This window comes from Callorhinus ursinus, unplaced genomic scaffold (assembly GCF_003265705.2).
Source record: "Callorhinus ursinus isolate GAN/ISIS: 27379988/994484 unplaced genomic scaffold, GSC_fseal_2.0 scaffold61, whole genome shotgun sequence".
Lineage (NCBI taxonomy): Eukaryota > Metazoa > Chordata > Mammalia > Carnivora > Otariidae > Callorhinus > Callorhinus ursinus.
In genome coordinates this window covers 2122273-2148113 of record NW_027397123.1, presented here as the reverse complement: position 1 = coordinate 2148113, position 25841 = coordinate 2122273, and the positions used below count along the sequence as shown (strand labels likewise).

The 25841-nt window shown below is 38.1% G+C and overlaps 1 protein-coding gene across 9 annotated transcripts; it reads left to right on the top strand.

The window, feature by feature from the left end:
• Positions 1-78: 78 nt before the first annotated feature.
• On the top strand, positions 79-25841 carry LOC112810753 (uncharacterized). Of its 9 annotated transcripts, none has more exons than XR_012375997.1 (6): positions 182-320; positions 2645-2857; positions 14135-14261; positions 14518-14610; positions 16368-21842; positions 23871-25841. XR_012375997.1 is itself a non-coding variant. In XM_073885199.1 (6 exons), exons 3-6 carry the CDS (start codon positions 2780-2782, stop codon positions 18701-18703), a joined length of 2634 nt encoding a protein of 877 aa, XP_073741300.1. In that variant the 5' UTR covers positions 182-320; positions 2229-2354; positions 2645-2779; the 3' UTR covers positions 18704-23851. The 9 variants fall into 9 exon arrangements, 8 of the variants coding, with proteins under 8 accessions (XP_073741299.1, XP_073741301.1, XP_073741300.1 ...); XM_073885199.1 differs by lacking the exon at positions 23871-25841 and adding an exon at positions 2229-2354 and having other exon boundaries at positions 16368-23851; XM_073885198.1 differs by lacking the exons at positions 182-320; positions 23871-25841 and adding an exon at positions 79-175 and having other exon boundaries at positions 16368-23851.

Here is a 25841-nt window from a genome sequence, read left to right as displayed (position 1 = left end):
GCACCATGTTAACTGTTGGCATGTGCGGCTTCCAAAGTAACTCAGAGCATGCGCACTAACAACAGTTCATTAGAGGAGGTGCTAGAGGCCAGACCGGAAGCGGAAGTGGTCCTCGAAAGGATTTTCGCCGCTGATGTCAGGCGTTTCTCCGCATTTTAATTCCGAAAGGTCTCAGGTGATTTTGGTTGGTCGTGATTAGGGATTCTGTGGGGTCGATGATGGAGGTGTTGTCCGTAGAGTGAGTGATGGTGGTTTCTGGGCTCAGTGGTGAAGAGTCTGTGGCGTCCGTTGCTGTGAGAGCAGTGATGGGAGTCTCTCGGGTCAGTGATGGGGATCTTTGAGATGAGTATGGGATTTGTGGGCTCAGTGATGGGAGTCAGTGGTCACTGAGCTGTGGAGTCAGTTACGGGGGTCGGTGGGGTCTATGATGAGTTTGCTTTCTAAACATTCATAAGTTTTGATGCGTAGCATTTTATTGTTCAAATCTAAGTACTGGCTTTTTAAAAATTTCAGGTTTTTTCTTTCATCCGTGAGTTATTTAGAAGTGCGTTGTCTATTTCATGTAATGCCTCTGGGTAATGCTCGAGCTTAAAAATTTTTTTTACCGTTAGTTCTTGGTCGGTTTTCATAAACGTCACATCTATTACATCAAAACAATGTGTGTTCTCATTGTATTGTTTCATATATATTCTGTTTATCTTGTCTGCTTAATTAATTACAGAGAAAGGTAAACTCACTGGAGTGATTTGTCCACTTGGCCTTCTTTCTGTCAGTATCCGCTCTGTATATTTGAAACTATTATTAGGAACAATTGCTTATTTTTAATAATAGATATGACTAAATAACTCAAAAGATACCATAACAATTCAGGTTCCCACGAATAATTTATAAAACGGGTCATTTTCCCAAATGCTTTCCAGCACTGAATTTTTTAAAGTAAGTTTTTACTGGGCACCTTGGTGGCTCAGTTTGTTGGGCGACCGACTCTTGATCACAGGGTGGTGAGCTCAAAACCTGCGTTGGGCTCCTTGCTGGGCTTGGAGCCTACTTAAAAAATTAAATTAATAAGTTTTTACTATTCTTAGGAGAAATTATATGTAATTGCTGTAATGTGCTTTCCTGTTAGTAAAATTGGCATCTTTTTGGTTAATTACTATTTAAATTTCCTTTTCTGTGAATTTTCATATCCTCTGTTCAGGGTTTTTTTCTGTGCTTTTTTTTTCCATATTGATTGCTAGATTTTTTTAAAAATTTAGAGATAACTTGTTACATATTGAAATTTTATATATATCTTCATTTTTATCTTTAAAGTGTATTTTAATATATAATTAAGAAATATCCTCTAACCAGAAATATGTTTTTTCTTTTATATCATCTGGGTTTTCTCATATGTGTAATAAGGATCTCTCCCACCCCACTACAATGTTCATGCAAACATATACTACTAAAATTTATTTAAATATCTTTTGGGGTTTATAAAATACATATACTTAAATGTTTAGTCCTGCTGGAATTCAGTCTAACGTATAATGTGTGATAGGGATATAGTTTGTTTTTTTTTTCCAGGTGGATGGTCAATTATGTCAGTGCCACTTACACAATAAATGTCCTGTGCATACTCATTGAATGCCATTTTTGTTACATGTATAAGTCAGTATTGTCTGAGCTCTTATTTTCTCTGTTTGATTACATTGTTTTTATATTTAGTTTTAATATCTAATAGAGAATGGTAATTGCTGATATTTATTATATGCTTCTTGTGTGCCAGGGAGATGTTGAATACTTTATGAGCATCATCTCATTTAATTTTTATAACTCTATGCAATAGATACTTTCATTCTTATTCTTGAAACTAAAATGGAAGGAACTTCTTCATATTCTCATAGTTGAAAGATATAAGAGCTACAGTTCAAATTTTAAGTAATATTACTCCGTATCTCATGACTAATATCCATCACAGCTTTCATTAAGCTTTATATTCTCCACAGCACTGGTTCTCAAAGTGTGGTCCCTGGACTAGCAGCATCAACAGCACCTGGGCACTACTTAGAAATGCAAATTCTTGGACCCTGCTATGGTCTGGATGTTTGTGTTCCCCCAGAATTTTTATGTTGAAATCCTAATCTCCAGAAATACCCTATTAGTTGGTGAGGCTTTTGGGAACTGATTAGGTCATGGAGGTGGGGCACTCATAAATGATTAGTGCTATTATAAAACATCCCACATAGCTCCTGAGCCCCTTTTACCATGTGAAGACACAATGAGAAGCTGCTGGCTATGAATCAGGAAGAGGCCCCTGACTAAAATGCAACCATACTGTCTCCTTGATCTTGGACTTTCCAGCCTCCAGAACTGTGAGCAATAAATTTCTGTTGTTTATAAGCTACCCAGTGTGTGGTACTTTATTATAGCAGCCTGACTAGACTAATACAATTGCTACCTGAGGCCTATTAAATCAGAAACTGGCAGTGAGGTTGAGGAATTTTAACTGTATTCTAAGAAGTCCCAAGTGTTTTGAATCCACACTCAAGTTTGAGAGCCTCTGCTCTGTGTGTCTAGCTCAGGGAACTTCACCTTGGTGTTCACAGGAAAGGTTTGTGTGATGAATATCTAGTATCTGACTGTGTGGACATTGTCGTTCTAGGTTTTTTGGTGTCTCTCGGGAGCTCCTGGGTTAGATCTTCCAGACTCCAGCCTGCCTCTCTCCAGCAGCTCTGCTTGAGTTTACAGATGTCTACAAAGCTTTAGGCTCCTGAGAGAATAAAGTTTGAGACCTACCATGATCATGTCAGCTAATCGGACCTCTCCCCAGAAATCCCTGGTCCTGGTTCCAGAGGAATGTGATAATTCATACGAGGTGAGAAGGAAGAATCCCAGGGAGTAGGGAATTCATCCTGGGAATAGATACCTGTGATATGTCACCAGAACCTCTGGGCAGCGGCAGGTTGGTCACAGGAAGCAACCAGACTCCTTTATTTCCCTAAAGCAAATCTTGATCTTTTCTGCCAAGAATGAGCAACACATGGGTGTCTCCACATCTAGAGGCCAACTGTATGACAGTGGAGAAGTGGAATGTCCAAAACTGCCTTTTAGTTTGTCCTCATGCTGTGCTGATCTTTGCCTGAGGATAAGATTCCTGATTAGAAATTGTTTTTGTGCATAATTCTCAAAGTATTTCTCTATTTCTTCTTAAACTGTTTCTCCCCACATAAATATTTCTCCTCTTTTTTTTAAATTTGTTTTTTAGATGTTGGTTCTCCGCTGATCTATTTTATGAACTACTTCCAAAAACATTAATTCAGGCAGACAAAAAATATGAAACTTTGCTATAATGTTGATTTTACTCTCTAACCAAGAGCATTAAATTAGAAATACGAAGTAAAAGACTTTTGCACAACTTTGGGAATAGACTTAATATCTGAACTATACATTTTAAAATGGTAAATTTTATGTACATTTTACTACAATTAAAAAAAAAGTTTAAAAAAAGTAAAAGGCTAGCAAAAGAAACCCTCATATCTGAAAAGTTTAAACTTTTTTCCTATATAAATATTCTTTAAATCAAAAACCATAGAGGATCTTAGAAAATTCCTTGAGTTTAGTTTCAATTAAATAAAGAACTACATTTTAAAGTTTGTGTGCAAAGCTAAACTATAGATTGAGGGAAAAAATATAAATTTAATGCCTTTTTAAGGAATCCTGGAAGTTTCGGGGAGAAAAGACCTAAGGTATGAGTAACACTTAGAACTGAAGAAGTTAGAAAAAGAATTCAATAAATATAAAATAACAATAAGGACTAGAAAAAACAATAAAATGAGGGAAGAAATTAGTCACATAGAGTCAAACATAATTGATGAAGATGTCTGACAGAAGCATAAGTGGCTTCTGAATGTGGTGATGAAGAACCAGGGAGTAAAGATACACTGGAAGTATGTAACAAAACAGGAGAGATGGTTACTGCTTTATCAAAGATTAAAACAATCTTGAGTGAATATTACACAAAATCATAGAAAAATATGAAAACCTAAACAATAGGGATACAGTTTTACAAAAAATAAATGTCAAAATTGGTAAATACAGATGGTTCAGAAGCCCTTGAGGAAATTAAAATGTTTATCAAACATTTCCTACACAGTCAAATATGATGGAAAACATCATGTGGATTAATAGTTGATCTTTATGCCAAAGTTTTGGGTAAAGATGATAATCTAAAATTATTCCCAACCTTGTTTGTGGTGTTTGTTTTATTTTGTTTATATATGAATCTTGATGCCCAAACCTGTCAAGAACAGTAAAAGAACTGGAAATTATGAACATAGATGCAGAAGTCATAAATGTATTCAAGAGTACATGAAAACAATGAACATAGATGCAGAAGTCATAAATGAATTCAAGAGTACCTGAAAACAACAGCCAAATAGGGTTTATCATAGGGACGTGTGAAAGAGACATTATTTCCTCATTTAGCAGTCCACTCCAAAGTTAAAATAACAAAGTATCTCAAAAATAATAAAAATGCTATATATCAAAAGATAAGATATACAGCAAAACAGTGTTCAGAAATAATTTAGGAAAATAATTTGTCTTATGCAAATAAATATAAAAATCTAGATGGAGTGGATGAATTTCTAGGAACATATTAAATTTCTCACCAAATCTTTAATTACTATTTACCACATTTTCACTTTTAGGTATTAAGATTTTTATTTAAGCTAATTCTACTTTTGATAAAATTAGGATGCAGCTTTGGAGAGAATTTGTACTGATTTTATTCTGAAATGTTAACTTTTGTGTAAAGTGTGTGTGTGTGCAAATTTTATGTTTAATATTTCCGAATGTTATATAGGCACATGAATTTTTTAAGATACAGAATTTGCTGTCTTATCAATAAGCCATCTTATATAGTTATGAGGTTTGTACAGTGTGTTTTTTGTTTTGTTTTTACCTTATCTGTTGGAGCTGAGAGATACTGTTTCCCACCACAAATATATTTCTGTCTATATTTATCTGTAGTTTCTGTTCATAAACTTTGATGCTATGAAATTTGGTGTGGTGATAGTAATGACATCTGAAATTAATTTTGGATTGTGTCCTTGTTATATTTAATAATTTTTCCCTAGAATTCAGCTCTATCTGATATTGAGATAGAGTTTCTTGTTTCTTTTCTGTTGGCATTTCCAGATATGTCTTTTGCTCATCCTTTTACTGTCATCCTTCGGAGTCCTTGTGCACTTTTTCTGTATAGCAGTTTGGAAAGATGTATTTTCCATACATTTCTGATAAAGATACTTCTTTTATATATCTTTCACCTTATACTCTGTATTCTTACTTTGGTTCTGTGTCCCTTCCGGTAATTTGGAAGGTTTGGATTCTTTTCTGTATGGTTGGTTCTTTTAATGTGATCTTTGTCACATTAACATTTTGAACTCAATCTTTTTTTTTTCTTAGTATTTCAAGTTTTTATCTAAATTCTAGTTAGTTAACATATAGTGTAATATTAGTTTCAGGAGCAGAATTCAGTGATTTATCACTTACATATAACACCCAGTGTTCATCACAAGTGCCTCCTTAATCCCCCATCTAGCCCATCCCCTGCCAACCTCCCCTCCAGCAACCCTCAGTTTGTTCTCTATAGTTAAAGAGTCTCTTATCGTTTGCCTCTCTCTTTTTTTTAACTGAATCTTTTAATCTCTTGTTTTAGACAATAACTATTAAATTTATACTGTGACTAATGATAAAAGTTCTATGCTTCCACTTCAAGGATTCTTTTGTTTGTTAGATGTTTTTTATTGAACTCTATTTTTTTTCTGTTTTCCTTTAAAAGTCCTTATTTCCATTTCATGTTGCTCACTTGTCTTAATCTGCTCCTTGCCACTTTTTGTGTTTTCACATGGTGTTTTATTGCTTTCAGAGGGACCTCCCATTTCTGTATTGCTTGTTCATTTTCACTTCTTTACTGAGTTCTGCCAATTTATTTTTTTAATTTACATAACCATTTTCTTTTTTTTTCCAAGTTATTTATTTATTTATTTATTTATTTATTTATTTGACAGAGACAGAGATAGCGAGAGCAGGAACACAAGCAAGGGGAGCAGGAGAGGGAGGAGGCTTCCCGCGGAGCAGGGATCCCGATGTGGGACTTGATCCCAGGACCCTGGGATCATGACCTGAGCCGAAGGCAGACGCTTAATGACTGAGCCACCCAGGCACCCTACATAACCATTTTCTTTAGCCTGTTTGCCCATTATTTCTTCCTTGGACTCTTAGATTCCTATTTATTTTAGGTAGTTAATTGTTTTAGTGAATTCCTTGAAATCATGGTGAATGTGTTTTCTTCTATATTGTGGTAATTTATTTCTAGCATGTTCCTTTTAATTTCTTTTTTTCTCTCATTCTTTTTGCTATAGTATCTTTGTACATCAGGAAATGTTTATTACTATCTTTGAATGAGGAGATTTTTTCCTGGACAAACTGTTTATAAGAAGCTCATTTGGTAAGGAGTCAAAGCTACTAATATGACATCTTCTTTATTCCCCATTAAATTCTGATGACATTGGGTTTGAGGACTGGGGTTTTGGTATATGTAGGGTATCAGTATCCACGTGTGTCAAAGAGAAAAATTGGAGCTCATGTATTCTTTGCAAGTATATACGGAACATTTTTCAAAGAAATGACAATTTTTTTTTTTAAGATTTTATTTATTTATTTGACAGAGAGAGACAGTGAGAGCAGGAACACAAGCAGGGGGGTGGGAGAGGGAGAAGCAGGCTTCCCGCGGAGCAGGGAGCCCAACATGGGGCTCGATCCCAGGACCCTAGGATCACAACCTGAGCCGAAGGCAGACGCTTAACGACTGAGCCACCCAGGCGCCCAGAAATGACAATGTTTTAAGCCCCATAAACAGAATCAACACATCAGAAAGAAGCAAACTATTGGGCACCTGGGTGGCTCAGTTGGTTAAGCGACTGCCTTCGGCTCAGGTCATGATCCTGGAGTCCCGGGATCGAGTTCCGCATCGGGCTCCCTGCTCAGCGAGGAGCCTGCTTCTCCCTCTAACCCTCCCCTCTCTCATGTACTCTCTCTCTCTCTCATTCTCTCTCTCAAAATAAATAAATAAATATTTAAAAAGAAAAGAAGGAAACTATCATCTGTGACCACAATTAAATGAAGAAAAAAATAGTAATTTTAGACATTAAAAACCGCAGATATCTAAGATACACTTCCCACAGATACAGATATACTTTGTCCGTCCTTGTCCTCCCTGGATGCTCTTTCCCTCCCCTGAGTACAGTGGCCTGCGCCGTGCGTACAACTCTTGAATCTTCATCTCCATGTTAGCTCTATTCAACTACTTAGTGTCCATCCTCGTGTTTATTTTATCACCTAAATTTCAATATGTACAAATCAACGATTGTACTGAATAACTGATAATTGAGTCCCTTTTTCTCACCTTCACACCTGATACCAGTTTTATCTCCTTAATATCAATCCCTTCAATAGCTTTACTACTCCAGCCTTAACTTTAGGTAAGTAAGAAATTGATACTGTCTCACGTGAATTGTGCAGGGGCCTCATGACTGACTTTCCACTCATGCCTATTCTGAAATGTTCTGTTTTGAGAATACACCTTCTTCAGTATATTTTTTAAATCTTTTTATTTATTTTGAAACAATTATAGATCCTCAAAGGGCATTGCAAGATATAGTGGTGGTGCATGATTCTTTTTGTTCATTACTGGTTGTAACTTGTTAATATTTTGTTGAGGATGTTTGCATTGAAGTTCATGAGATATATAGTCCTGTAGTATTCTATTTTGTGCTGTCATTGTCTAATTTTGATATCAGAGTAATGCTGGCCTCACAAAATTAGTTGGGAAGTGTTCTCTTTTATTTTCTAGATGAGACTGTAAAAATGAGACTAATGCTTCTTTAAATATTTAGTAGAATTCTCTAGTTAAACTATCTGGGCCTGGAGATTTCTTTTTTTCAGGAACTTTTAAATTAAGAATTTAATTTAATGGTTATAGGATCATCATCTTTTCTGTTCCTTAATAGTTGACTTCTGGTAGTTTGTGGTTTTTGAAGAAGTGGTACTTTTCTTCTACATTTTTGCGTCTATTAGCATAGAGTTTTTACAGTCTCTTATTTTCCTTTAAATGGCTGCTGGATCTGTATTTTTTTTAAGGTTTTATTTATTTATTTTGAGAGAGAGAGAGCACGAGTTGGGGAAAGAGCGGAGAAATGGGGGGGAGAGGGACAAGCAGACTCTGTGTTGAGTGCGGAGCCTGATGCAGGGCTCGATCCCAGGACCCTGAGATCATGACCTGAGCCAAAACCAAGAGTTGGATGCTTAACCGACTGAGCCACCTAGGCACCCCTGGATCTGTATTGATATTTATTTCATTACTGACATTGGTGATTTGTATCATCTTGTTATTTTTGCCAGTCTGTTGACTGTTAGGTCAATCAAGAAAACTTATCAATTTTATTGATTTTTGTCAAATAACTGGATTGTGTTTTATTCATTTTTCTTGTGTTTTTTTTTAATTTTGTTTTCAATTTCATTGATACCTGCTCTTTATTATTTTCTTTCTTCTGCTTGCTTTGAGTCTGTTTTGCTCTTTTTCTAGTTTCTTGAGGTAGGAATTTAGTTTAGTTATTTAACAATTTTCCCCTTTATTTTATTGATTTATGCTTGACATATAACATTGTATTAGTTTCAGGTATATAACATAATATGATATTTGTATATATTGTGAAATGATCACCACAATAAGTCTAATTAACATTCATCACCACATATAGTTATAATTTTTTGTGTGAGTGAGGAAAATTTTTAAGATTAAGCCACTCTTAGCAACTTTATACATTACAGTATATTACTAACTATAGTCACCATGCTGCAACATTATAGCCCCATGACATATTTATTTTATAACTGGAAGTTTACTTTTTGACTGCCTTCACCCATTTTGCCAACTACCCATCCCCCACCTCTGGTAACCGCTAATCTGTTCTCTATGGCTGTGACTTTTGTTTTTTTATTTTGTTCTCTTTAGTTTTGAGATTCACATATAAATGAGATCATAAGCTAATTGTACTTCTCTGACTTATTTCTCTTAGCATAATATCCTCAAGGTCCTTCCATGCTGTCACAAATGGCAAGACTTGTTTCCTTTTTTATCGCTGAATAATATTCCTGTGTGTGTGTGTGTGTGTGTGTGTGTGTGTGTGTGTGTGTGTGTATCACGTTTTCTTTATCCATTCATCAGTTAATGGACACACGTTGCTTCCATGTCTTGGCTATTATGAACAGTGCTGCAGTAAACATGGGGGTGCATATATCTTTTTTGATTTATTTACTTAAGGGAGGGAGAGAGAATCCCAAGCAGATTCCATGCAGAGCACAGACCCTGATGCAGGGCTTGATCTCATAACCCAAAAAAACCTATGAGATCATAACCTGAGCCAAAACCAAGAGTCAGATGCTTAACCGACTGGGCCACCCAGGCATCTATCTTTTTGTGTTTGTTTTCATTTTCTTTTTGATAAATACCCAGACATGGAATTGCTGGATCATTGGTAGTTCTAGTTTTAGTTTTTAGAGGAACCTCTATACTGTTTTCTATAGTGGTTGCACCAATTTACTTTTTTTTTTAAGTAGGCTCCACACCCAGCATGGAGCCCAACATGGGGTTTGAACTCATGACCCTGCAATGAAGACCTGAGTTGAGGTCAAGAGTTGGTCGCTTAACCAACTGAGCGTGCCCCCCCTGCGCAAGTTACATTTTTACCTACAGTGCACAGGCTTCCCTTTTCTCTACTTCCTCATCAGTAATTGTTACTTGTTTTTTGTTTTGTTTTGGTCATAGTCTTTCTGACAGGTATAAGGTATCTCATTATGGTTTTGATATGCATTTCCCTAATGTTTAGTGATATTGAGCACCTTTTCATGTACCTGTTGGCTTCCTCTATGTTTTTGGAAAAATGTCTTTTCATCTCTGCCCATTTTTTAATTGGATTGTTTCCCCTTTTCTAATGAAAGCATTTAGTGCTATAATTTCTCTTTCAGCATTGCTTTATGTACATCCCAAAGGTTTTGATACACTGTATTTTCACTTTCAGTTCTGTGTATTTTCTGAATTTTCTTTTGAGAATTCCCCTTTGACTTACAAGTTATTTAGAAATGTGTGTTTAATTTCCAAATGTTTTGTAGCTTTCCAGATAGTTTTTGTTACTATTTTGTAATTTAATTCCTTTGCAGATTTTTCTGTTGTCTTTGTTACTGATCTTTAATTTGATTCCATTATGGTCAGAGACTATGTATTATTTCAGTTCTTTTAAATTGGTTGCGATTTGTTTCACAGGCTAAGTTATGGTCTGTCTTGGTCATTGTTCTATGGGTGCTTGAAAAGAATGTGTACTTCACTGTTGTTAGTTGGAGTAGTCTATAAATAATGATTAGATCCTATTGTTTGTTCTTCTATATCATTATTTCCTATCTGCTGTTTCTATAAATTGCTGAGTGTGGGTATTCAGCTCCCTATAATCTTTTTTTAAAGATTTATTTATTTATTAGAGAGGGAGTGTGTGGGTGAGTGGGGCGAGGGGCAGAGGGAGAGAACCCCCAAGCAGTCTCCCCACTGAGCACAGAGCCAACATGGGATGCCATCTCATAACCCACAAGATCATGACCTGAGCTGAAACCAAGACTCGGACGCTCAACTGATTGAGCCACCTAGGCGCCCCTCCTATAATCCTTTTATTTTTTAAATGTATGACTCGGGGCACCTGGGTGGCTCAGTTGTTAAGTGTCTGCCTTTGGCTCAGGTCATGATCCCAGGGTCCTGGGGTTGAGCCCCACATCAGGCTCCCCACTCCACGGGAAGCCTGCTTCTCCCTCTCCCACTTCCCCTACTTGTGTTCCTTCTCTCGTTGTGTCTCTATCAAATAAATAAAATATTTAAAAATAAATGTTTATCACTCTAGGTAAGAATTCCTTCAATTATGCATTTACAGATTATTTTTTTTTAATATGGAGGATCATGTTTTTAAAAAATATTTTATTATGAAAAGAAGTCAATGTATACAAAAGTAAAGAGAGTAGTTTAAGGAGCCCTTGTATCTGTTTTGCTTACCACCTAATGTTAGAAGTTGTCAATACTCTGCCATTCTAATTCCATGTAAAACAACCCTCCTGCCCCCTTAGCTGCTGGATTATTTTAAAGCAAATCCCAAACACCTATCTTATCTGCAAATACTTTGACAATGTATCTCTAAAAGGTGAGAATTTTTTTTTCTTTCTTTTTGTTTAACATAACTAGTATGTCATTATCACACCTAAAACAACAGTAATTCCTAGATATCATCTAGTACCTGGTTATTGTTTGAGTTCTTTAAAATATGTCATAAATGTCTTTTTAATGTCAGTTTGTTTTAGTGAAGGGCCAAAGTCTACAAGTTGCATTTAGTTAGTATGACACTTGATTCTTTTTTTTTTTAAGATTTTAAGTAATCTCTACACCCAGTGTGGGACTCAAGACTCACTACCCTGAGATCAAGCATCACCTGCTCTACCAACTGAGCCAGCCAGGCACCCCTTAAAGTCTCTTTTAATAAAGAAAAGATTCCCTTCCACTATCTTTTCTATTGTAATTTATTTTTTTGAAGAAATAGGCCATTTGCTACCTTCTGGATTTAGCTGACATTTCAGTCTTATATTGTTCCATATGTTCTTCTTTCTTTCGTTTTATCTGTGGATGATTTGTTTGATCTGGAGGGTTAGAAGATTCAGGTTGGATTTTTCATTTTCTTTGATAAGAATACTTTTTTTTTAAGTTTTTTTTATTGTTATGTTAATCACCATATATTACATAATTTGTTTTGGTGTAGTGTTCCATGATTCATTGTTTGTTCATAACACCCAGTGCTCCATGCAGAATGTGCCCTCCTCAATACCCATCACCAGGCTAACCCATCCCCCCACCCTCCTCCCCTCCAGAAACCTCAGTTTGTTTTTCAGAGTCCATCATCTCTCCTGGTTCGTCTCCCCCTCTGACTTTGATAAGAATACTTAATGGATGGTATAATGAGATCAATTACTATATCATTTTAGGAGGCACATAATTTTTGGTTCTCTCTTTTGTAATGTTAAAATTGATCGTTGGATGTAGATGTTATTAGCTGGTCCATCCATTGTAAACTTCTCAGCCTTTCACTTGAAACAGTTAAGCAATCATTAATGATTACTGAATAAATTCATTATTTCATAGGAATTACAAAATTATGATATTCCAATTCTGTTCTAATGTCTTCATTTATTAGCTAGAATCATTCTGTAAGAAACTTTTCCTCATCATTTATTTGGTTATCCTGCAATAGGGATCTTATATGAAAAAAAATTAATATAAATCTAATTAATTACCTTTACTGAAAGTAAAAAATCCTTACTTGTTCTGTGATCAAACTGTTTTTTCCATAACTACCTTCCTGACATGACATGCAGACTTCTCTCCATTATATAGAGCTATTTAGTGTTCCTGAAACTCATCATGTATTTTCCTATCTCCTCACGTTTGTCTTCTCTGGGAAATGACCTTCTTCCCTACCCTCCATTTTGTATTACATTTATCATCTTTTTTTTTTTTTAAGATTTTATTTATTTGCTTTTGCAAGAGAGAGCAAGAGTACACACACAAACTGGGGTTGGCGCAGAGGGAGAAGCAGACTCCCCACTGAGCAGGGAGCCCAATACAGGACTCGATCCCAGGACCCTGGGATCATGATCTGAACCAAAAGAAGACGCTTAACTTAGTGAGCCACCCAGGCGTCCTACACTTATCATCTTTCAACTTAAATTCAACTAATAAAAACTTATTGCCCCATGTCAAATACACCTTTTCCTTTTTTGAGTCCTCAGTGTGTTCTAAAGAGATTGACTTTTTGACACTTTAGTGAACTTGTGTCTTCTTTTTGTCTTCTTTTAAATCTTAGGACTTTTAAGTTGCTAGAAGATTAGAAACAAATAATTCATTTCTTTTTTCCCAGGATTAGCATAATGACTGGTCCTAAATTGCTCAGAAACTGTATCACAGATTATTTATTCATCCACTTGCTAGAAGACTAAAAGAGCCTATTTCATTTTTCAGTTTTGAAAAGTAATTAACTATAGTATAGAAAAAATGGCAGAAATTCTTTATTGGATTTCTTTCTTCCACAAAATATTGTGTAAAACTAGATATGCAATATGCACTCTGTATAAAATACCATTTTTAAAAGTTCCTGTATTAAACGGGTATATGTATTTATCAAAACTTCAAATGGTATATCGTGGATTTGTACATTTCATTGTGAGTAAATTTTACTTTCAGAAAGGTGAACAAATATTACACTCTGGTTAATGATTTGCATTCTCAAATATTTAGGACAAAGTATACTAGCATTTACAGTTTACTCTGAACTGTATAAAAGTAAGATGGATTGATGGATGGATAAATGTGTGATAAAACAAAATGTTAATGATAGATCCTGAGTGGTGGGTATACAGATTTTCACTGTGCAGATTCTTTAAAATTTTCTGTATGTTCAAAATTTTCCATAATAAAACATTAGGGAAATGGGAGGTGAGTTTTTAAAAAGAGGAAGTAGGGGCGCTTGGATGGTGCAGTCGGTTGGGCGTCCAACTCTTGGTGTCGGCTCAGGTCATGATCCCAGTGTCATGAACTCGAGCCCCACGTTGGGCTCTGCACTCAGCATGGAGTCTACTTGAGATTCTGTCTCTGTCTGACCCTCCCACTCTTGTGTGCTCTCTCTCTCTAAAATAAATGTATCTTGGGACACCTGGGTGGCTCAGTCGGTTAAGCGGCTGCCTTCAGCCCAGGTCATGATCCCATGGGGTCCTGGGATCGAGTCCCACATTGGGCTCCTTGCTCAGCAGGGAGCCTGCTTCTCCCTCTCTCTCCCTCTGCTTGTGCTCTCTCTGTCAAATAAATAAAATCTTTAAAAAAATAAAATATATCTTTTAAAATTAAAAAAAAGAGGAAATAACAACAAAACCCACATTCTATATTCCTACCTATAGTCTCTCCATCCCCCAAAGCTAATTATTCACATTGAACAGGAATGTGCCCTTACAGGGATCGGTGTCCTTCAGGGATGTGGCTGTAGATTTCAGCAGAGAGGAGTGGCAGCATCTAGACCTTGCTCAGAGAAACCTGTACCGGGATGTGATGCTGGAGACCTACAGTCACCTGCTCTCTGTAGGTAAGCACAGTCACTTGGGTCCACACAGAGTGTTTCCATTCTTAGTTGCTGAATGCTGTCAGACATCTGAAGTATGATGGTTTTGTCCTTGATTTGTCTAGGATTCTTTATCCCCTTGGGCATTCTGATTATTACTCTGTTCCCGGAAATACATGGTTACATTCCTGAAGAACAAAACTTCATTGAACAAGACTTTATTGATTGTGCTTTGAAACATAATTAGCTGATCCAGTCCTTTATCATTTCTTACGAACAGGGTATGAAGTTCCCCAACCAGAAGTTTTCATGTTGGAGCAAGGAAAGGAGCCATGGGCATTGCAGGGTGAGAGCCCACATCAGAGCTGTCCAGGTGAGTGACTGTGACTCAAACAGATGGGAGAAAGGGGAGCAAATCTCAGCTGTCTTGAGAAAAACTGGCATCTTTGAAATGCTATTAAGAGGACTCTTTTGGAAGGCTTTAACTTTTTTTGTATTGCTTGAAGACCCTTGACATTGGCCTCTCAAATGACTAAATGCCTTCATCATGTCTAATCATCTTCTTTGGCTTTTTAGAATCTGGATCACATGCCAGTCTGCCTCATTAAAGGTTTTCTTTTCTTCTTGGTTATGCTCCTTTTCTCAGACATTCTTTTTCTTTCTGCCTTCCCCATTGTCCGAGAGTCTATGCATTCAGGCCTTTGTGGATCTGCTTTCTTTCAGAGTTACTGTGAGTCCCACAGTCCCAGTCCTGCTAGTCCCCTGTCACTTCTTTCTTTCCACTACGGGATGCTCTAGAACGTTAACTCCCAGCAGCCTGTCTTCCTGTTTTCTCCATAGGCACTAACATAAGATTTCTCATTTCCTCATTCCTCATGCCTTTCACCCAACTGATGACTTAGGGGTAATTGTCTCTTAATCTTTAGGAGGACTTTTTTGATATTTCCTTCCAATGTTGGTTGACTTCACACTAACTGGGGTCTCTCTGCCTCATTGGCTGATTTTTGTAATTGTTTTATTTCTATACTTCACATGATGAGTTTGAGTTTAATCATGGTCCTCATTCAGGGCACACTGCCATCATCAGTCTGGGTAAATATTCTCTATTACAGTAGTTGGACCTTATCCACAATTTCACTTTCTGCAGTTACAGTTACCCATAGTCACCCATGGTCTGAAAATATTAAAAGGAAAATTCCAAAAATAAACAATTCATAAGTTTTAAATTGTGTGCCTTTCTGAGTAGCATTATGAAATCTCTTGCCATCCCACTCCATCCTGCCTGGGAGTTGAATCATCCCTTTGTCCAGCGTATCCATCCTATAAATGCTACCTGACCACTAGTCAGTTAGTAGGTATCTTGGTTGTCAAATTGACTCTCATGATATTGCAGTACTTCTGTTTAAGTAACCCTTATTTTACTTAACAGTGACCCCAAAGCACAAGAATAGTGATGGTGGCAATTCCGATATGCCAAAGAGAAGCCATAAAGTGCATCCTTTAAATGAAAAGCTGAAAGTTCTTGACTAGGAAAAAAAAATCAGGTTCAGTACTGTCTGAGGACTCAGGCATCTGCTGAGGGTTTTGGAACATGTCTCCTTCAGATAAGGGGGGAACGCCTCTATTTTATTTTTTGATTTATTACCATTTCTTTTTCCCCACACCCATCTCACTTCTGACCATAGGCAATTGTTTTATATGATGGAAACATTTTTTAATGCATGGATATTTTAAAATTTAAAGTGACGGGGATTATTCATTTATATAAATGTTGCTGTGCTGTATATCTTGTTCTTTGCCTTACTTTTTCCACTTCTGTCCATGGTGCGTTATTTTCATAATGTTTATTTACTCTAACCAGTGAATTATATCCTAGAATGTTTCCTATTGCCACTGTCACTAGCCTCTTCATCAAATGAATCACCCTCACCCTTTCCTCTGTTCAACATGGATGAGCCATATGACCCTCCCCTCTAGCCTCTGCCAACTGGTCTTTGAGCTAAAACATCATTCTCCTTTGAGGAGAGTTTAGGTTTCAAACGTCACAGCAGAAAATTTCTGAAAAAGCTTCTTTCTACATTGAGAAGGAAGGTGATGCTACAAGTGATATTTTGTTGTATTTCATTCTAGAAGAATTGTGGCAGATGGGTGACCAGATAGAGAGCTATCAGCAAAGAGAAAACAAATCTTTAAGAGATGTTGCTTTCATCAAGAAAATTTTGACTACAAAGAAGGATTATGAATATAAGGATATTAGAAAAATAATTCATGTGAGCCAAAACATTCTTTCACCAAAAAGACCCCATCAATGTGACTCATTTGGAAATGCTTTGAAGCATAATTTAGATTTACACAGTCATTATAGAAACAGTGCATCAAAGAACATTAATAAGATTACTGAAGATAGTAAAATTTCTTCCTGTACAGACCCTGAGTGTTCTCCAACAGGAGAGAAGTTATGGGACCATAATCAATGTGGAAAAATCCTCAGCTATAAACAAGCACCCTCTCAACATCAGAAGATTCATACTGGGGAAAAATCTTATGAATGTGCTGAATTTGGAAAGATCTTCACCCAGAAGTCACAGCTCAGGGTACATCTGAAAGTTCATACAGGAGAAAAACTTTATGTGTGCATCGACTGTGGGAAGGCTTTTGTAAAGAAGCCAGAATTCATTACACATCAGAGAACCCATACTAGAGAGAAGCCCTATAAATGCAGTGAATGTGGAAAAGCTTTTTTCCAAGTATCTTCTCTCTTAAGGCACCAGAGAATTCATACTGGAGAAAAACTTTATGAATGCAGTGAATGTGGAAAAGGATTCTCTTATAACTCCGATCTCAGTATACATCAAAAAATTCATACTGGAGAGAGACACCATGAATGCAGTGATTGTGGCAAAGCATTTACACAAAAGTCCACACTCAAGATGCATCAGAAGATTCATACAGGTGAGCGATCCTATATATGTATTGAATGTGGACAGGCCTTCATCCAGAAGACACACTTGATTGCACATCGAAGAATTCATACTGGAGAAAAACCATATGAATGCAATAACTGTGGGAAGTCCTTCATTTCTAAGTCACAACTCCAGGTACATCAGCGAATTCACACAAGAATGAAACCCTTTGTATATACTGAATATGGGAAGATGTTTAACAATAGTTCCAACCTCATTACACATAAGAAAGTTCAAATTAGAGAGAAATCTTCCATATGTACTGAATGTGGTAAGGCCTTTACATACAGGTCAGAACTGATTATACATCAGAGAATTCACACTGGGGAAAAACCTTATGAATGCAGTGATTGTGGAAAAGCCTTTACTCAGAAGTCAGCACTCACAGTGCACCAGAGAATTCATACAGGAGAAAAATCATATGTGTGCATGAAATGTGGACTAGCCTTCATCCAGAAGGCTCACTTGATTGCCCATCAAATAATTCACACAGGAGAGAAACCTTATAAATGTGGCCACTGTGGGAAATCCTTTACTTCCAAGTCACAACTCCATGTACATAAACGAATTCACACAGGAGAGAAACCTTATATGTGCACTAAATGTGGGAAGGCATTCACCAACAGGTCAAATCTTATTACACATCAGAAAACTCATACAGGAGAGAAATCCTATATATGTCCCAAATGTGGAAAGGCGTTCACGCAAAGGTCAGATTTGATTACGCATCAGAGAATTCATACTGGAGAGAAACCTTACGAATGTGGTACCTGTGGAAAAGCCTTTACCCAAAAGTCACATCTCAATATACACCAGAAAATTCATACTGGAGAAAGACAGTATGAATGCCATGAATGTGGGAAAGCCTTTAACCAGAAGTCAATACTCATTGTGCATCAGAAAATTCATACAGGAGAGAAACCTTATGTATGCAGTGAATGTGGAAGAGCTTTCATCCGGAAATCAAACTTCATTACTCATCAGAGAATTCATACTGGAGAGAAACCTTATGAATGCAGTGATTGTGGGAAATCCTTCACCTCCAAATCTCAGCTCCTCGTGCATCAGCCAATTCACACAGGAGAAAAACCATATGTGTGCGGTGTGTGTGGGAAAGCCTTTAGTGGCAGGTCAAATCTCAGTAAACACCAGAAAACTCATACTGGAGAAAAGCCCTACATCTGTTCTGAATGTGGGAAGACCTTCAGACAGAAGTCAGAGTTGATTATACACCATAGAATTCACACTGGAGAGAAACCTTATGAATGCAATGACTGTGGCAAATCTTTCACTAAGAAATCACAACTCCAAGTGCATCAGCGAATTCACACAGGAGAAAAGCCTTATGTATGTGCTGAGTGTGGGAAGGCTTTCACAGATAGGTCAAATTTGAATAAACACCAGACAACACACACTGGAGACAAACCTTATAAGTGTGTAGTCTGTGGGAAAGGCTTCGTCCAGAAATCTGTGCTCAATGTCCATCAGAGTATTCACACTTGAGAGGAATGGTATGAGAAAACCTCAGTGAGATCAGGTCTGATTTTACATCATTGAATTTGTGCAGAAAAATATACATATTATCATAAGTAGAAATACCCCATCAAAATGTCACACATTACTGTACAGAAGAGGGCCTTGAGTGAAGGGGGCCCTTCCCACATTGTCACTACCTTCATTAAGCCTTGAGGCATTCATACTGGAAGAAAAAATTTTGTCAATTTGACAGATTAGAAGAAGGCTTCTCACGAAAAATATGATGGAACAGGGACGCCTGGGTGGTTCTGTCGGTTGAGCATCCAGTTCTTGATCTCGGCTTAGTACTTGATCTCATGGTTGTGAGTTTGAGCCCTGCATTGGGCTCCAAACTGGACATGGAGCCTACTTAAAAAAAAAACAAAAACAAAGACAACATACATATATATATATATTTATATATATGTATGTATGTATGATGGAACATTGTTACCAAATTCTGCATAGGAAAGCTTATATTATGTCGTGTTAATGATAATCCTGTTTAGTTTGGAATAGGTAAAGTGCCAACAAGTTGAATGGTAGAACAACATAATATATACGATAGTGACAAACCCTAAGTTCTGTGAGATGTTTGCTGCAGAACACATTGTCTGACAGTTTTAGGTGTTTTTTCATACTTCTCTTGAATCTAACATGGTTGTGTGTATCCAACCCCCATTGAGTATTTCTGTCAAGAAAGAGATAACTCAGTAAAAAAGTTCTTTATCTATACAGACACAAACCTCAGAGTGTATGTTGACCCATTATCCTCTAGCATCATGACTTGTAACCCGCCTTTATCATCTACTAGTAAAGTGTCTTTGACCCTCATGAGTCCCTAGCACATTGTCCTCTGACACCCATAAGTGCATTAGTGCTAAACACTGTGTCTGCTGACTGCCATTATCTCATTTAGCTCCCAGCCTAGTGTTTTATGAACTTCTACTACCCTCAGGAAAGTTTCTGAGGTAAGAATTTTCAGGTCATTTTGGTCAACTTTTCATCCAGTCTCCCTTTTGCTGTCATAGTTCTTCCAGCTCATTTGCCTTCCTTAATGACCTGACATTTATAATAATAACAAATCAGTAACTCATATTTAAGAAACCTCAACATTTGTTCATGTCTTCTCTGTGTCCATCTTCATGCCATGGGCTCCACAAGCACCCCTCCCCATGTGCCTCACACACATCAGTTCAGGTCCTGTCTCAAGGCTTTTGCACTCTCTTTGAAGAACAAAGTTCCTCGTATCTGTGTGGTTAGCTCCTTCATGTCTTCCAGTGGCACCTTTTCACAGAGGCCCCTGTGCTTTCCTGCCTGGTTTGAAATTTTGGCCCCCTCCCCTCTATCCTTTATCCTTCTCTGTAGCACTTACTGCCATGGTACCCTGTATATTTTACTTACTTGTCTATGGCTCCCACACTAGAATGTTTTTCCCTGTTTTGTTCACCACTGTGAGCCTTGACCTGTGCCTGACAATAACAAGCATTCCATAAATGCACATTGTGGAGTGTTGACCCTGTTCATCACAACTTCCCTTTGATCTTTTCTATATTGCAGCTGAAGATGCTCCAATGGGGAGAACAAACTTGCCTAAAACACCAAGCTTTTTCATCTCTAGTTTTTACCTGGGCTGTGCCTCCTTCCTGGCCCTAAAGCTGAAATATCACCATAAAACTTTTGGTCTCATGCCAGCCACTTGAAAGAAGGGAAAACTGATACAGTGGAAATCCCACACAGATGCTTGGTGTTCCAGGATTTCTTACCATGATTCAGAAATACCACAGTGAGCTCCAAAATCATTGCAGAATAGCCTGCTCACTTTGCCCTAGCATGCACAACCTTACCCCACCCCAGACCCTTACCTATAGACCCACTCCTTATGCTCTGACAGGCCCAAAGCTAATAGTATGAAGGGGCTAAGAGCAAACAGGGCAGACCTTCTTTGGAAGTTAGGTGTCTGACCCAAGACTGGCAGCAGTGGCCTCTGATTGAACACTTAGCTGCTGGGCAGCCAAATTGGAACCAGCAGAATGGTTCCTCCAGGTCAGTCCACTGGTAACAACTGGGAATGGGAAGTAGTGGGGTTGTGCAGAGATGGCTCTTGCCTTTGTGAACAACAGCATAGTGGTTGAGGATTGGGACAGAACCTGGTCAAGGGGGCAAGCCTGGGAATTGCGCCTTTACCCTCTTCAGATTTTGTGACACATCCCATTACTCCACCTTAGATCAGTGCCTGATTCATCTTTAGCTCCCTTTCACCTCACCCTTTCCCAGTATCTGATGATCTACCATATGCCTTCTTCTATCTTTGAACAATGTATGGTGGGCAACCCACTGTTAACCCTCTTTACTTCATCCAGTACTGTATCTGGGGCTTCTCTAAATGTCTTGCAACCCAGAATTCTGCCCCAACTTAGGACAGTGTTTGCTGACCCCTCAAGAGAGTGTCTTGAGACCCCCTTATCCTACCCCAGCACAGTATCTAGATCCCCATTATCCCTCTTTTACTCCACTACTGTGTGTTTATCACTCCTCCTTAATTCCAGGAAATAGTGTCTGGAGATTTTCTCATTACCTCCTCCACAATTACTTCTAGCATAACATCTGTTACTTCACTTGTGACAATGTCTAGTAACCTCCATACTCCTCATTTATTCCTACTTTCATGTAAGTAGTGACAGATGACCACTTACTGCAGTCCTCAGAATAGGGAGCTGTGATATACTGCCCCCCCACCCAACTATTAATAATATCTTCCTTTTTTTTTAAGATTTTTATTTATTTACTTGACAGAGAGAGAGCAAGGGAGGGAACACGGGGAGTGGGAGAGGGAGAAGCAGGCTTCCTGCTGAGCAGAGAGCCCGATGCAGGGCTCGATCCCAGGACCCCGGGATCATGACACGAGCCGAAGGCAGACGCTTAACGACTGAGCCACCCAGGCGCCCCTAATAATATCTTTTAATACTCTCTCTCTACTTATAGTAGGATGGTTTCTGATCTCCCTACATTACTTGTCCATCACAACAACGGTAACTAATTATCTCCCATTTCCCCACCTAGCAGTGTCTGTAATGATTCCCAATCCAGCATGTGGTGATGCCCTCAATAACTTCTCTGAACGCTGGTAAGTGCCATTAACCTGCTTCGCTCCCCACAAGTAAGGGCATTGACTGATAATGCACCATAAACTCCACATTTTCATCTGCATTTTGGAGCCTCCACTATCCCCCTTCTCTGTAGGACTGCTTAATAATCAGCAAAAAGTCTGTTGATGTCCATTACCCAGTAACACATTATCTGTGACCACTCCATTAAATCCTGGTAGTATTTGCTTTTCCCCAGTTGGTTGCCACTAACATAATGCTGATTCCCCATTGCCCACATTGCTTCATGAGGCCCCTGAGTGGCTACTGCAAGTTCTCCAGCGTTGCTTCTCCACATCCCCACTGTTTGCATGGACAGGAGACCTGGAAGAGGGAGAAGGGTTGAGGATGAGATCCTAGCTTCATAGATCCCTCTGGGGAATTAGTGGCCCACAGTGGGCTAGAGAGGATCTGAGGGCATCAGAAGACCACAAGCTGGCTTCCCATGATGCAATCAGAATAGAGAATAGAGAAGGCTATGGATGTGGATCCAAATCCTGGTGCCAACACTGATCTGCAGACTTTCCCTCCTGGCCTCAATTGCCTCATCTATAAAATGTAATTATGGAGAATGAAGTGACTTAATGTAAGTCAGGGCTTATTAAGGGAGCAGGGCTAGTGGAGCCCACTGAGGGTATCCTGTTATTGTTAATAACATTACTAGTTATAAATTGACACAAGCATCTGACCAACATCTGTATGGCTGTGCCCAAACCTCACAGAGGGAAACATGTTATTTTATTGTAAGTTACTTTCAATTATTTCTCTTTTATATGTATTATGATACTGGAGTACTGAGATATTTTTAAAGTCAGATATATTGAGTTATTATTATAGATAATATTTACCCTTTTTAGTATACAATTCTGAGTTTTGACAGATGCATACAATTATGTAATCAACACCATAATCAAAGACAGAGAACATTTCCTTTACTCCCCAAAATTCTTTCCTATCCCTTTTTAGGCAGTTTCTCTCCCTATTTCCAGCCTCTTGCAGTCACTGATTTGACCTGTTTCTTGTCTCTATAGTTTTGCTTTTTTCCACAATGTTATAGAAGTATGTGTGCATGTACATATGCATGTATCTCCTTTTGAGTCTGACATCTCTCATTTTATGATTTATTTGAAATTCATCCATATGGTTGTATGAGATACAGATAGAAAATAAGCTGATGAAAAGATGCTCAACATCATTAGTCAGAAAAATGCAAATTAAGACCATGATGAGATACCACTACATACTTATTAGAATGGCTTTAAAATTTTTTTTTAAATAGTACCAAAAGTTGTCAAGAATGCAAAGCAGTGGAAACTTTCATGTGTTGCTGTTGGAAAGGTAAAGTGGTTTATCCACTCTGAACCAAAATTTGGCAAGTTCTTATAAAATGAACCATATACTAACCCTATGACCCAGCAATCCCACTCCTTGGTATTTAACCTATAGAAATGAAAAATTATATATGGACTCAAATTTCACAGAAACTATTGCCAAAAGATTGGAAACAACCCAAATATCAGTGGGTGAGTAATGCAACAAATTGTAGGAAAGCTATACAGTGGGATACTACTTACCCATAAAAGGGAATGATTTATTGACACAAGCTACAATGTGGATGAATCTCAAAAGTATTATGTTTTATCATGTGATAATTTAAATTATATTTGATAAAAAATTATTAGAAATTAGATTATAAATATAAATAGGTTTGTATAATTTTGTATGTGCATATTACATATAATGTATATTTACAATATATAGCACATTATAATATTTATTATATATTCCTTATAATAAAATGCTTATTTTGATACATAATATGTATTGTATGATTATTGAATTATATAATTTTTATAATTTTTCAAACTTTCACATAACACTTCAGTTATTTGTATTTTTACATGTTTACATTTAATGTTTATAGTATAAAGTTGTAACTATAATAAAAGAGAGCATATTGTCTGGAGAGCCTTTAGTTGTAGCTGGTCAGCATTTTTATTTGTCAACAGCTCAACTCTGGCTGTTCTTAACATCAAGGAACCTTGCTCCACTTTGCTCAGCTGTGTCCTCTGAGAGTATTCTGCCTCCCCAATGCCCATGCAGCTTGCTGTCTTTTCCATTCTTTGAAGAACCCCCTGCCACTATCCCTCAACCATTGTATGTGAAGTAACACTTCTTGTGATCACTTTGTATTTTGTACTATTTTTGTGTTGCAAGTACCACAATCTGACCTGATATTAAATATTTCTGTTTTTGGTTTATCATTCACCTCTCCCCACTGGACTGTCAACTTCATGATGCCCAGACTTTATCTTGTTCCTACTGTGTTCAAGGCACCCAGCACAGCACTAGCACAAAGCAGACACTCTGTATAAGTTATTTTTTTTTAAGATTTATTCATGAGAGAGAGAGAGCCTGATTGAGTGGGGGGAGGGACAAAGGGAGAGAGACTCTTCAAGCAGACTCCCTACTGAGCACAGAGCCTGAGATGGGGCTCGATCCCATGACCCACCACACCCTGAGCTGAAACCAAGAGTCAGATGCTCAACTGACTGAGCCACCCAGGCGCCCCTCTGTATAAGTTTGTTAAATGGAAGAATGAATGATAGTAATAGCATCAAGGTTGACCAAGTGCCCCACACCAAGTGAGCTAAACTCATGGGGGGGCGATGAGGGAGGGAGGATAGGTTGGTTACATGCCCTCTAATTCAAGATTTAATGCCCCTTCCCACACCTCAGCACATCTAAGCCCTAACCCTTCCTCACCCAACCTCAGCAACCCCATCCTTCCCCTCCCCAGTGTATCTGACCTGCATCCTTCCCCAGCGTCCACAAGGTCATTGCTGTGTCTCCTTACTCAGCCTCCTGGTTGCAGTGGGCAGGCCACGTAGAGTGGGGAGGGACAATAGCAGAGAACTGATAGGTAGGGGCCATCCTGTCACCATCCACCCCAGCACTTCTGTATCCCATGATCTCATGTGGTCTGCCCTGCCTCCTCCACCAGAAGAACCAGCAGTGGATATGAAACTCTGGGGACAAGAGGAAGGTGGCAGGGCTGAGGCTTTCCAGCTCCAGGCACCTTGCTGGACAATAAATACGACACAATGTGGCAGGTGTTGACCCTGTGGCAAGGTCGGGTTAAAGCCATGATTGTCATGGGCACTTGCCCTAATAGCAGGATAGGCTGAGCCCTCCACCCTCAGCCATCAGTTGGGGTACTGGTGCTGGTGTGACTATTATCTATATTATATTATCCCCTAACCACACCCCACCCCACTTTCCATTCCATACATCATACCATACCAGTTATTAACCATTTTTACTTAATTTCATAATTATATTGATTCTATCATTGAAGTATAATTAAATGTATCAAATTTTCTGCTATTTATACTATGCCTGTAATTATTAAGATATGAATAAGACAAACTCTGATGCTAAGAAATCCTGTATCCCCTCTGCTTTCTGCCACCTTCAGGTCAGTGGTGTTTGCACTGTGTACCACAATGATAATGCCACTTCTAGAGGTGAAGTTTTTTTCCCCCTCTGTGAAATGAGCTCAATTAGATTACTCCCTTAGTAATATTATGATTGTAGTATTTTAATATTTATTATAATGGGCAATGCTATTCAGACAAAAACTGGTGTTCTGTTTCCATGTGTTAAACAGGACAATGTAAGCGCTACTTTAATACAATCATTTGAATTACATTAAGGTTATGACTATAATTGGGTGCCTGGCTGGCTCAGTTGGTAGAGCATGCAACTCTTGATCTCAGGGTCATGAATTTCAGGTTCATGTTGGGTGGAGAGATTACTTAAAAAGATAGGACTATAGGGGTGCCTGGGTGGCTCAGTCGGTTAAGTGTCTGCCTTCAGCTCAGGTCATGATCCTGCCAGGGTCCTGGGTTCGAGCCCCGCATTGGGCTCCTTGCTCAGTGGGGAGTCTGCTTCTCCTTCTCCCTCTGCTGCGCCCCCCG